Below are 13995 nucleotides of genomic sequence, written 5' to 3'. Positions count from 1 at the left end.
TTACATTGATCATTTTACCTTTGAAACGGGTATCCCACTTCAAAGATTGAAACAATGAAGTTTACATGAAATGACTTGTCCAGTGTTACAGACTGGTCTGCGGTAAAGTCAAACTTTGAAATACACCTACTTTGATACCCAAACCTTTCCATTCATTGCTGAGTAGACTATAAGTTCACCTCAGTCAGCTCATTCAATATTTTTGTTATCAAATAGATATTGGAAGTGCTGAGCTCACAAAATTGAGCTGGTTTCTTTCTAGCTGGACTGTTTAGAGCCTTAAATGAATAACTGGCACCTGACAACACACACACTTCTCTGAAATGACTCCACCAGGGAGCCAGTTCATATTGAAAAGGGTGGACCAACTAGATTCTAGTATTTCTTCTGGGAAAAGTACAGCATTCTCTTTTATTTCTTTATATGCAGGGCTCAAACCACCAAGGGTACCAAGCTTTGGAAAGTTCAAGATTTATACTTGTAGCAACATTCTTCTCAGACATCTTCAGAAGCACCTTTTCCTGCCACGGTAAGGGCATTCTGTTGGGGGTGCGGATCTCATAACTAAGGGGGAAGTAGTTCACTGCTAAGATTCCAGCCAGCCTACTCTTCTGGCAATAGTTGAGGTCCGATAAGACTCTCTTTGCGAACTTTATAGATGAACACCTGGGTTACAAGAGATTGTCCTTCTTCAGTGATTCCAATGATGAAGATTTTGCCTCCCCCACCCTTCTCCAGCTTAGCAGAGGGCCAGAGGTGTTATGTGGAGACTCCTACTTCTGCAGTATTATTACCCTGGAGATGTTTTTATTCAGCACAATGAGTAGATGCCTTACACCCATCCCCATGCCCACCATCACTCCAGTTGGAAGTAATAGACATTTTCAATTCTCTGAGGCTGAGGCTTCATCCTCTCCTTGTTTTCAGATATTGTGAGAAATACGTGCAGGTCTTCGAGTAGGAGAAAACTGGGGAAACTGAAAAAGTGATTGAATCTCCCTTCAATCTCTTCTCCTGTTTAACTGTCACAAACTGGCTATCAGAAATTCTCCCCATAAAGTAAACATTTGCTTTTTTTCCTACCAAATTCAGGAGGCAAAGGTTACTGAGTCAGTCAGGAAGTACTTTTTTGTAACTTAAATTCTGGACCAACTTAGAGGAGGCCCAGGGAACTTTAGGGAGACAAGGCAGAGGTATCAAGGTTAGAAACGATGAAAACTATGACTCAGTCTGTTAGCTGCTGTCAACCTCACTTATGCAGTTTGGTTTTGTTTGGAAGAATAGTGAGGGCCCATGGTAATGTAATTCACACTTTCTGTTTTCACAGAAATGCCTAAAGAAGAATGACCATGGAAAATTATTCTACGGCAACTCAGTTTGTCTTAGCTGGTTTAACACAGCAAGCAGAGATCCAGCTGCCCCTCTTCCTCCTGTTCTTGGGTATCTATTTGGTCACAGTAGTGGGCAACCTGGGCATGGTTCTCCTGATTGCAGTCAGCCCTCTGCTTCACACCCCCATGTACTATTTCCTCAGTAGTTTGTCCTTCGTTGATTTCTGCTATTCCTCTGTCATTACTCCCAAAATGCTGGTGAACTTCCTAGGAAAGAAGAACACAATCCTTTACTCTGAGTGCATGGTCCAGCTCTTTTTCTTTGTGGTCTTTGTGGTGGCTGAGGGTTACCTCCTGACTGCCATGGCGTATGATCGCTACGTTGCCATCTGTAGCCCACTGCTTTATAACGTGATCATGTCCTCATGGGTCTGCTCACTGTTAGTGCTGGCTGCCTTCTTCCTGGGCTTTCTCTCTGCCTTGGCTCATACAAGTGCCATGATGAAACTGTCCTTTTGCAAATCCCACATTATCAACCATTACTTCTGTGATGTTCTTCCCCTCCTCAATCTCTCCTGCTCCAACACATACCTCAATGAGCTTCTGCTTTTTATCATTGCGGGGTTTAACACCTTGGTGCCCACCCTAGCTGTTGCTATCTCCTATGCCTTCATATTCTACAGCATCCTTCACATCCGCTCCTCAGAGGGCCGGTCCAAAGCTTTTGGAACATGCAGCTCTCATCTCATGGCTGTGGGGATCTTCTTTGGGTCCATTACCTTCATGTATTTCAAGCCCCCTTCAAGTAACTCCCTGGACCAGGAGAAGGTGTCCTCTGTATTCTACACCACAGTGATCCCCATGCTGAACCCTTTAATATACAGTCTGAGGAACAAGGATGTGAAGAAAGCATTGAGGAAGGTCTTAGTAGGAAAATGAGTCCTGATTTGGGGGATTTATAGATGGGAAAAATGAATAGTTCCAGTGAACATGCATTCTTTTTTTTCTATTTTTCATGTTATTCTGTTGTAACATACATAATATCTAGATTTTAAAATTACTTTCCCATCTATGATTGATTCAGCCTTCTCAATGAAATAAAATAATTTGTAAAGCAGGTATCGACATTCTTATCTTTTGATAGGAAAACCGAGGTCTAGGTAGTTTTAATTTTTCTTACCAATTGTGATAGAGAAGACATGAAAATTCAGATTTTCTCCAGTGTTAGTCCTCTCTTCCTAATATCTCATGTTTGCTTGTTGAATACGTGCTATGTGGGAGGTACTGAGTTGTCCACTGATGTGAATGCTAAGAGGAATGTTAGCCTGATCCCGGATATCTATTAATTCTTCAGGGAATTAGACAAATACACAAGGGAAAAGAAAAGAAAAGAAAAAGTTAAGAACAAGAATAGCAATTCTAGTCAGCAGGTCTTACTCAAAACGCTTTTACTATTTTTTTCTACTCAGTATATTAAAAATCTCTTTATTTCCATTTGTTTGTTGTTCCTTATGGACCTGAGTTTTTTTGTTTTGTTTTGTTTTTTGTATTTATTTATCTACTTTAACACCACAGTTCTACACTAAGGGACCTCTGACCATGTGTTTTCACTATCTATTGCAATGGAGTTGCCTAATGTTGTAAAACCTTCCTCACAGGGAAGATATAACCCCCACATTCTTCCTACATATACCCTGGGATTTAGAAAAACAAATAACAATCAGTTAAGAGAAAAAAAAAGGCGAGGCTATTTTAGAGAAAAGTAGAATCAAGAAATACAGAAGATTCAAAATTATAATTGGGAAATTCGAAGTAAGTCTTAAGAAAAGTGACACAAAATCCTTTTTGTGCTGAAAAAACCCCTCATCAGCACACTTATTAGGATGTTTTGGTCTTACTACAGAAGGGAAAAGAAGAATCAATGGAGAAGAGAAAAAGAATTTTAGCTGACCAAAATAAAAATACATAAATGGTGATTACAAGTTGATACAAAAAATATTCATATCCCATAGAAAAGTATGCAGAAGTCATTCACTGTGAATATTATATATGTAATGTTCATTTTATATATATATATATAGTAGCTATTAAACTTGGTCAACCACATTAAAAAATTCAAATAAAATAATAAGTCATATGCTTATTTACCTGTGAAATGGTAAATAATATTTTAATCTTAAAGATGAGGTAAACAAGAATGATAATATATATAAATACCTGTATTAATTTCTGTAAGACAGTTTGATAATATATATTAAATAATATATGCCAAATAATTCCATACAACCTTTTACCAAGTTATTCAATTTCTAGGCATGTATACTTAAGAAATAAAAGTAACGTTGTCAAAGGCAGAGCTATAAATATATTGACAATAACAAAATAATGAATTGAGTTAAATGTTCTTCAAAGTTACACGTTTGAGTAAGATTCAGATGTCCAGTAGAATAAATATGGTATAGATATACAGTAGACTAAAGAGCAGCCATTAAAATAATTTTGTGAAATAGTACTGGTAGGGACAATATGCAAATTATATATTAAGAAGACAGGCATGACAAATGATACGATACGTATGACACACTTGAATAAAAAATCCGTAGTGCTTTAACAGACATTCTTTCTTTTCCTTTCACATTGAAACAAGTATGTAGCATACAAATAAATGAGGATAATGTTTTAGGGGTTTTAACATTATTTTTGTGTGTCTGTGTTGAATACAGGGGTTCAAAGGGCTTCATCTTCTACTCCAAGCATTTTAAAGACATTCCTCCACTGCATTTCAATGAATTTTATATATGTATACACAGAAAATGCACCAAGAGTATAGTTCTTTTAATTGCTAATGATGTTTATATCTGTTTAGTGACTCTCCAGGTAAAGATATAGAATGCTAGCATCACTCCCGGAGGCCCCCTTATGCACTTCCCAAGTCAATAACCATCTTCAAGAAGTACCCACTATATTGACTTGTACAATTGGTCATTTTCTTTTTTTTTTTTTTTGAACTTTATACAAACTTCTCTCATACTCCTTTGTAACCCTTCCCTCAAGTTTTTTCCACCGTTCCCTAGGCAATCATGAATCCACTTTTGTCACTGTACATTAGCTAGCGTTTCCAAGAATTTTGTGTTTATAAGGCCATACATTATGTACTCTTGCTTGATGTCTTTAATTCAGCATAATTATTTTTAGATTCACCATGATTTGCATGCATCATAGCACTACCAACTTTCCTTGACATTTTCCTTTGTTGAGATCAGTTGACCATCTATTTAGGGACCTATTTTGTACCCTATATTCTATTTGTTTATCTTTATGATTTTCATGCATATGCACTGATGGAAATCAACAAGGAAAAGCAAATCTGTTCAAGAGATTGTTCTGATTGACTAGATATCTGTTTCCAAAAGCTGAACCTGATTCAATTCCTCATACCATACACACGCACTAACTAGAAATTGGTTACAGACGGGAACATAAGACCTATCTTTGTGACTGGGAGGTAGTCAAACATTTCTTACATAGAATACCAAGAAAAATGATAAATGAGACTCCATCCAAATTTTAATTTTTTATTATTAAAAGACATTGTTTTAGAAAAAAAGGAAGTGCACACACAGCCTGGAAAAACATAATGTACACACACATACACAAACACAAAACAAATGTGTCCAACAGATGACTTATATCCAACTTTTATAAATAATTCCTACAACCAATTATTAAAAAATGAGTAAAAGAAACTTTACATAAACTGTATACTAAGGCTTACAAATACATTAAGCAATTTCAATATTAATAGTCATCAGGAGAATTCAAATTAAAACCACAAAGAGATACCATTACACACCACTAGAGGGATTAAAATTTAAAAGATTAAAATACTAAGTATTGGAGAGGATTCAGAGAAATGGCATCTCTCAAATATTACACGTTGTAGTGTAAAATGTCAAAACAGTGCAGAAACAAAAATATACTAGAATGTCTATTAAATCTTTATTGATAATAGCAGAAAAATCAAGAAATGTCCATCATCTGATAAACAGAGAAGCAAATTATGGAATGTATGTATAATGGAACACCACTTAGTAATAAAAAGGGATAATCTATTGAGGCATGCAACAAAACAGATGAATATCATTTAATAATATGTCCAGTCCGAGAAACTACAAACACAAGAGTACTCACAATATGAATCAATTTATTTCAAGCGCAAGAATAGGCACTACAAACTTGTGAAGATAAAATTCATAATGGTGATTGTTTCTTTGGAAAAAGTAAGTACTCATACTGGATATAAACACAAAAGGACTTTCTCAGGTGATAGAAATGGCCTGTATCAGAGACTGACATGTTTCTCTAAAGAACCAGATAACAAATATTTTAGAATCCACAGACCATAAGGTTTCCATTGCAACTACTCAACAATTATATTGTAATGAATGAATGTGGCCTTGTACAATACAATTTTATTTATAAATATTAAAATTTGAATTTTATATAATCTTATTTTAATTTTTTTCAGCCATTTAAAAATGTAAAAAGTGATATTAGCTCATAAACAATACTAAACTATGGGCTGGATTTGCCCCATAACCCATATTTTGCACTGCTACTCTTTATCTTGATAGGTGTACTAGTTATTTGAGTGAATATATTTATCAAAACTCATTGAATTATATACTTAATACCTGTTCATTTTGCTATATGTAATTATTCTGAAATGATTATAATATAAAAATAGGAGGATATAGAGGACTTTATGACTTCAAGTGAGCATAATTTTTAAAGAAAATGAGTCATAAATATAGCCACATTAAAAAACTTCACAATAAAAGGCATCATACAGAAGCTAAAGGCAAGCTACAAATCAGAAAAGGATAATTGAAACACAAAAGGATTGATATCCATACTTTAAAAAACCCCACAAATTAATAAGTGAAGGACAAGGAGTCTAATAGAAAACCAGGCAAAGGATATAAGCAGCAATTCACACTGAAAACAGAATGTCCAGTAGCCAATAAACAAATGGAGCAATGTTTAACTTCACAGAATCAGCCAGATATGACCATTTACTATACTACATGTCAAGGACTCATATGGTTTAGCCCTGTGTCCACATCCATGTGTTGACAGAGGGACCTGTAATCCCTAAGTGTCAAGAGAGGGAGGTGACTGGATTATGGGGGCGGTTTCCTCCATGCTGTTCTTGTGATAGTGAGTGAATTCTCACAAGATCTGATGATTTTATAAATGGTAGTTTTTCCTGCTCTCACACCTCCTGCCATGTAAGATGTGCCTGCTTTCCCTTCTGCCATGATTGTAAGTTTCCTGAGGCTTCCCCAGTCATGCAGAACTGTGAGTCAATTGTCAATTAAACTTCTTTTCTTTATAAATTACCTAGTCTCCAGCAGTTCCTTCTAGCAATGTGAAAACGGACTAATACAGATTCATTTCTGTACTGGTGGTAGTTTTGGTCTCCTTTATCTTTCCTAGTCAGGAGGCCATGAGTAAATTGGGAGACAGGAAGCTCTGGCTCCAGATTCGCTTGTGAAATTGTATTCCTGGATATACTCATTTGTAAAGAAATTACACTACTCTAATTCTTCCTTTCTTATAAAACCGTCATGAGAGTAAGATAAGTAAAATGTGGGAACACATAAAATTGTAAATCTTTATAAATTTGATACGACATCATTTGTTATGATTCCTCTGACTTGAAAACTATGAAGCCCTTTCTTCTTTAAAGGTTTGGATTTTCTTTTTCCTAAAATGGGTACAGGCAAGTTGTACATGCACTTCTCAGGAAGCTATCAGTTTTATGGCTATAAACCTTAAAGAGAATCTCAACATATTGAGAAATAGTTATTTGTAATGAAATGTCAGACCCAATACATATACACATACCTTTCTGCATACAGGTTTACAATCTATTTAGGAGTGATAACATCATCCACAAACATTAATCTCTCACAAACATTCACAGTGTCTTTTAACATGGCTGGGAAGAAAACAATACAGTGTTTCTCAAATTGTGGACAAGGCACAGCTGAAGACAGACTTGGGAAAACTCATGTAAAGCATAAACAGAGTTCATTTTCTTAAAGACCTAATTTGGCTTAAAAATGTGATGGTGTAAACCCAGCAATTTTTATGTTAAAATTATTGATGTACTAGAAGGTTGAATATAAATAAGACACTTAAAAATTGCCACAATTTTAACCTGTATTCTCCTCCTCATTTCATGCCTTTAGCATATTAACTCTTATCTGCCATTTGAGTTACTTTAGTAGAAAAATTTAAGAATTATCAAAAGAGCATAGAACCAGGACTTAGAGGACTTACATTGGAAACCTGGCTCCAGCACAAATCCCCGCCTAAGCCTCTGTCTTCCACAGTTCTATCAGTATAATTGTGTAGGGAATATTTAATATAGATAAGTGCACCCCAGGAGAAGCCTGGCAGGCTGTTCAAAAGGCCCCACAGAATGACAGTCACAGCCCTGCTATATTAATTTTAGTCTAGAATCTGCCCTCAGCTCTGCAAGCTTGCACATCTAATTTTGTCTGCAGAGGAAATCATTCTTTTGGGAATGGATTTCACAGTAACCAAGCTCAACCAGCTGATGCACAGGAGCAGAATGCTAGTTTTTAAATTACAACAAATGCAGGACATTGGAAGGTATTGTCAGTCTTCTGATTCAGTCAGGTTACATGGGAGATAGATCCACAACCAGAAGGTCAATATATTAATTTAAAGGAGAACTGAGTTTGTCACCGGAACTTACATAATGCAGTCCACATGACTCATTCTTTCCCTGTAGAAAGGCCGAGTGTGAAGCCAAATAAGTACAATCCATTAAGTAGGAAAATGGAACAAAGTGAAAAAAATCAGCTATGCTCGTCCTCCCCTTCATTTTATTTTAATTACAATTTAAATGGTATTTTAATTTATGTTTGTTATTATAGTAGATAAAATAGCATAGTAGAAGATAAACTGTTAATTAGATACATATTTGCATTATCATGGAATGACTATTGAGGTATATAGTGTCCTCTATCTGGGCCTCAATTAAAAACGGTGAATTGATCAAATAAACTTGATGACTATTTTCAGCTCTAAGATGTCCTGTTAATAGGAATAGCTAATATTTACTGAGTGATAGTTCATTCCTTTTTTAAAAACCATTAGGTTTCTTTTAGTTTTCCTTTTTGATGATACAAAATGTCAAGTCATTCTAATAGCTAAATTATTATTCATACTCTTTCCTTAAAATTTGTTCTTAGAAAAGTAGTTTCTGGGTCAATGATAAGAATATTTTATAAACGTTTGCTATATATCACATTTCAGAAAGATTATACCAAATTAAATGTCATCTAGTAGTTATATAAGTAAATGAATACACCCTCACATATATTGATGAAAATTGTACAGGAATATATTATTATGGTTATTTCTGAGGAGTGTGCTATTTGTCTTTATTCTATGTTTGCATGTTTTATATTTGTTTATAATAAATGTATATTCTTATATATAAATATGTATTATATAGTCATTGCTAATTTATGTTTTCTATATGAAGCATAATTTTCAAAGCATTTATATATTTAATTTGGATTATAACAATATAAGAGACTGGTCTCCAAACTGTCTACCTAATGCTGCACAATTAGCAAGTGTTAGTTATCTAAATGATAAAACTGTCCATCTTGGGCTGAGGCAGCAGGCTGGCTGCATCAGGTAAAAACTGTGTACCTAGCTTGCTGCATTAATTGCCCTGTGGGACCACCCCCCAGGGTACGTGCATGTGCCCTGAGATAGGAAGAACATTGATCTCCGTTGGGTTGCAAGTTTCTTTCAAGTCTCTTGGCAATGCCACCACTGCCTCAGTTTAGTGGTGAAAAAATAAATAAATAAAAATGAGTGGTGGCCAACTGCTGGAGAAATTTCCAGCCCACGCAAGCCTAGCATGGAAGAAACCATGAGAGGCCCTACAGTGGAGAAAAAGAAAATATGCTCTATAGGATATGGGCAAGAGAGAAAAGCCTTTACCAGGAGGACAAAATCCATTTCTCTTTAGGTGTCCCTCCAGGGCCCTGTATTGACGACACATAACACATTATCCAAGGGCAAAGAAGAACTATTTTACAAGGTTTTTTACTTCATTATTTTACTTCATTATTACAGAGACTGTAAAAAGGATGAATTTAGAAATGAGAGATGAAAGCTCAAAAACAGACAGAGGAAGCATTCAATGGTTCACCGTTAAGCATAATGTTAGCCGACAATCTTAGTAGATGCTTTTTTACAGGTTGAGGACATGCTCCTCTATTCCGAATTTCCTGAGAGTTTTTAATGGGAATGCACATAGGTTTTTCTATTTTGTCTTGTTTATTGGTGAATTACACTGATTGACTTTTGAATGTTAAATGAATCTTACATTTCCATTATTAACCCTAGTTTATAATAATAAATGAAGGAGTGTGTGTGTGTGTGTGTGTGTGTGTGTGTAAAGGGGTCAGCAGGGAAGACTGGTGTATATTTCTTCAGGTAAGAGAACTGGGGAAGAAAAACAAGCCAGAGCTCACTCCTAAGCTGAGCATGTGTGGAACAGACCCAGGGAAGTATCACAAAGTCTTTGAAAACTGAATCACAATTTGAAACACCACCCAGGTCTTAGACTGACCTCTGAGTGGCAAAATCTTATACTAACTTCCGAGGGGTACATTTGAAGGACGAACACAATGTGGCATATTAAAGGCTTTGAAAATTGAACTGACATTGGAAACATTGCCCATGGAAGGTAAGAGGAACTACTTGTCTGATGCTATGGATTGACAATGTGTTAAAACAAACAAACAAGCAAACAAAAATCAGTATTCTCCAGAGAATTTTAACAGGATCTAGAGTCTAAATAGCATAATATGAAAAGTGTCTAGAATGAAATCTGAAATTATTTAGCATACAAAAAATCAAGAAAATGTAACCAATTCTCAACAGAAGAGACAATCAACAAATACCAACCCTGAGATTACCCAGACATTCGAATTATCAAAAATATTAAAGCATCTGTTATGACTGTGCTCCGTAAGATATAAACAAACAAATTTAAAGTAAATGGAAGAGTAGAAGTTCTCAGTAGACAAATATAAACTCCAAAAACTAAAGCAGAGAAAACTGAACCTAAAACGAAAGTTAAAAATATATACATTTAGCAAGATACGTAAGAAAAGTGTGATGAAGAGGGGAGAGTACTTTAATAGTATAAGTGTAGAAGTATTCTCTGTGGTTGTAACATTTGAGCATTAAAGACCAGAATGAAGTGAGGGAGTAAGCTAAAAACAATTCTTAAAAATACAAAAAATATTATAATTACCAAGTTTTTGGAGTCCCTACATTAAGTCAGATGAGTATTTTGCTTTTGTGTCATTCAATCTTTACAACAGCAATGAAAGAAAGGCATTGCTATTTCCATGTTGCGAGGGAAGAAAACGAGGCTCACAACTCGAGACAGAACATATACATATATACACACACACACATATATATATATGAATTTCTTCTTCTACTTACTAAGCTCCCTGCTTATTAAGGTTGCTTAGTAAGCAATGATGACTTAAATTTCTCTTAATGAAGATTTCCTCACCCCAACAACTCATTTTCTTCTGGGCCAAACTTTAAGTAAGTAGGAGAAGGAAGGATTAGACGGAGGGCCTTGATATCCTCAGTTATCTATTGAATGTGTGCATTAGTTCACTTACTACATTTTGGTCTTTGGTGCTCTATTTCCCTGCCTTCCTCTCTATTTTGCGCTTTGCCTAAATGACAGCTTCATAAATGTTTTTTTGACCAAATATGAAAATGATTGCTATAATGTTTCCTCATTTGATAAAAACTCTTTAAAAGACAAGGACTGTGACTATCACTGAAGTTTTTTCTCAAAGGCTAGAAGAAGAATATGCTCTCATTACTCTGGAGATGCTTAATAGGTGAACAAAAACTGACAGATATGAGAAGACTGAAATTCTGTTTCACCAACCACAACAAAAAATCATCTGGGATTCAGACCTACATCAGGTCAACAAATGAGCTGTCACTTCTATACTGTCCATCCCCAATGGGCCCTTTTTTGTCCTCACGCTCCATGAACCTATCTGACTTTTGCTTTTCGAAAATGCTTTGCCAAAATATATTCCGATACAATGGAGTGATGACATTGTCAAGTCTGATTCAAAACATAGAAAAGTGGGGACTCTGACTCTGCTTGAGATAAAGTTTTTGCATGGTAAATGGCATTTGAACTGGGCGTTGAATGATGGGATTGAGTTTGTCCAGCTGAAGACTTGAAAGAGCACTGCAGGTGGAGAGAATAAAAGGTGCAGAGCTTGAGAAAATTGAGCAGGAAAAAGTGTGCTTCCTTCAAAAGCGTGGATCTGCTCACTACCCTCATATGAGGTCCAAACAAATGTTGTGTCTGATTCAATCTGGCAGATTCCCTGGCTGACCTCAGATTTCTTGACTGACCTCAGATCCTGAAGAGAGTCAAAAGGAAGGGAGACTTGCCTCTGCCTTTCCCTCCTTGGCACCCCCTTTTCTTCCCACAGTCCCCTTCTTTCCCATCACCATCTTCTCACTGCTCTTCTTCCCATCAAATTGTGGTCTGAATCGTAAATAGCACATTTCTTATGTTAAGCTCACTAGGAAGAACAAAGACATATAGGTGGGAGAAAACTGAAGTCAAAGGCTTTGTGTAAACAGAGTATCCAAACCATAAAACAGCAGCTTGGACTTTGCAGTGCCCCATGTCTGTGCCGGGGATGACACAGCCAGACTCACATTTTCTAATACTAAAAAACAACAGAAGCAGTCACCCCTCACAGACTCCTTTTATCCACCCTCTCCACATTCTCTTTCACCTACTGCTTCAGCACCAGACCAAGGCCTGTTTATAGATCTAAGACTAACAGACAGGCTTTATAGGTGACAGAGTGCACTAGTTCCTCGGATTCATCCATAAGAGACCTGCCTTACATTCCATCCAGAAGTTTTTTTATTTTATACAACTTCTTTATGCTTAAGAAGTTGCAGGATACCACCTCCATGTAGCTGAACCTCTTCCATTTTTCTGCAACTTCTACACTATCAAAGGAAGGTTTGTTTAATCAGTGCTGACACTTAACGGGTTAATTAGATAAGCATGCCAGCGGAGATGAAAAAGTGCCAGAGTAAGGAGAAATAGGAGAGATGGAGAAGATGTAAGGGCAGAAAAATTGAAGAGACAAGTGAAGAGAAGGTCCAGAATGTCTTGCCAAGTGGCAAGAGATAATTTTTCCCAGACAGGATAATTTATTAGTTACCTCACCTTAAGTCATTCACTTTATGTCTTCAAGTCTTCACTTTGTCACCTGTAAAAGGGGGCCATGAGAATATCTGTGCTCCTTATTACACAAAAGGCAATACCTTTTTAAGTATTGTGGTGTTATTAGTGTTAAGCTACGGATCCTTTTCTATCACCTCCCAGGAAGGAAAGCTACTGGCTGCAGAACCTTTCTCAGAGAATATTTAACTTCCTTATTTCTCAGACTGTAGATCAAAGGATTCAGCATGGGGGTGACCAAGTTATTCAGGATTTGAACAGTTGCATTAAGCCAGGGATTGGGGGTGGGCTGCAGGTAGATGAGAACCACTGGCATAAAGGAGAGGAGGATGGCAGTGAGGTGGGCACTGCAGGTGGAGAAGGCATGGCGTCGGCCCTCGGCAGAGTGGATCTGCAGGATGGAGCAAATGATGCAGCTGTAAGAGGTGAGGATGAGAAGGAAACAACTGAGGGGCATCAGGCCCACACTGATGAACCCCACCATCTCCAGGGCGGAGGTGTCTGCACAAGCCAGCTTCAGCATGACTGGGATATCACAGAAATAATAGTCCACCTCATTGGGGCCACAGTAAGGCAATTGGAAGGTGAGAGTGGTCAGAAAGGTGGCCTGAATGCAGCCAAAGAATGAGGTCCCCATGGCTAGGATGACGCACGCTCTGTGGCTCATGATTACGGTGTAGCGTAGAGGGTGACAAATGGCAACGAAGCGGTCGTAGGCCATCACCGTGTACAGGAAACACTCAGTGCAGCCCAGGAAATGGTAGAAGAAGAGCTGGGATGCACAGCCTGCATAGGAGATGGCTCGGCTGTTCCCCGAAAGATAGCACAGCATCTTAGGGGAACTCACAGAAGGGAAAAATATGTCAAAAATAGACAGCTTGCACAGGAAGAAGTACATGGGCGTGTGAAGCCGAGCGGAGGAGACAATAGCCAGCAAGATGAGCAGGTTCCCCATAAGGGTGAAGATGTAGAAGGACAAAAACAGGACCAAGAGCATAGTCTCCAGACCCTCTGTGTGCGGGATGCCCAGCAGGGTGAATTCCGTCACCACGGAGAGATTCTTCATCTTTGTCAGAGCGTTGGACCTCAAAAAAGAACACAGGTCTGCAAAGTATGAATACTGACATCAAATCAGGAAGCTGTGTGACAGCTGTGCTGGCTTCATGTTTTAACATTCCATAATCAACCTTCTTATGTAGGGTCAGATCTACATAAAAATATAAGGATGATAAAAATTCTTGACCGTAGTCTTTAACTTTTGGTTTTGGCCAAGTTGGATTAAGG

At 37.2% G+C, this 13995-nt stretch overlaps 2 protein-coding genes across 2 annotated transcripts; one reads left to right on the top strand and one right to left on the bottom strand.

The window, feature by feature from the left end:
* Nucleotides 1–1278: 1278 nt before the first annotated feature.
* Nucleotides 1279–2292, top strand: LOC105554982 (olfactory receptor 8D1). The gene has a single exon (XM_012001655.1). The coding sequence runs from the start codon at nt 1344–1346 to the stop codon at nt 2268–2270; it is 927 nt and encodes a 308-aa protein (XP_011857045.1). The 5' UTR covers nt 1279–1343; the 3' UTR covers nt 2271–2292.
* Nucleotides 2293–12844: 10552 nt separating this feature from the next.
* Nucleotides 12845–13777, bottom strand: LOC105555015 (olfactory receptor 149-like). Its single transcript, XM_012001703.1, has one exon. The coding sequence runs from the start codon at nt 13775–13777 to the stop codon at nt 12845–12847; it is 933 nt and encodes a 310-aa protein (XP_011857093.1).
* Between the last annotated feature and the right edge of the window lie 218 nt (nt 13778–13995).

The sequence above is a fragment of the Mandrillus leucophaeus genome, unplaced genomic scaffold, assembly GCF_000951045.1.
Source record: "Mandrillus leucophaeus isolate KB7577 unplaced genomic scaffold, Mleu.le_1.0 Scaffold669, whole genome shotgun sequence".
Lineage (NCBI taxonomy): Eukaryota > Metazoa > Chordata > Mammalia > Primates > Cercopithecidae > Mandrillus > Mandrillus leucophaeus.
The sequence above is the reverse complement of the archived record's forward strand: the minus strand, read 5'-3'. Positions and strand labels throughout refer to the sequence as shown.

Bases quoted from the DNA above. Each gene is read 5' to 3' on its own strand.
- LOC105554982 (XM_012001655.1), top strand. From the start codon at position 1,344: ATGACCATGGAAAATTATTCTACGGCAACTCAGTTTGTCTTAGCTGGT.
- LOC105555015 (XM_012001703.1), bottom strand. From the start codon at position 13,777: ATGAAGAATCTCTCCGTGGTGACGGAATTCACCCTGCTGGGCATCCCG.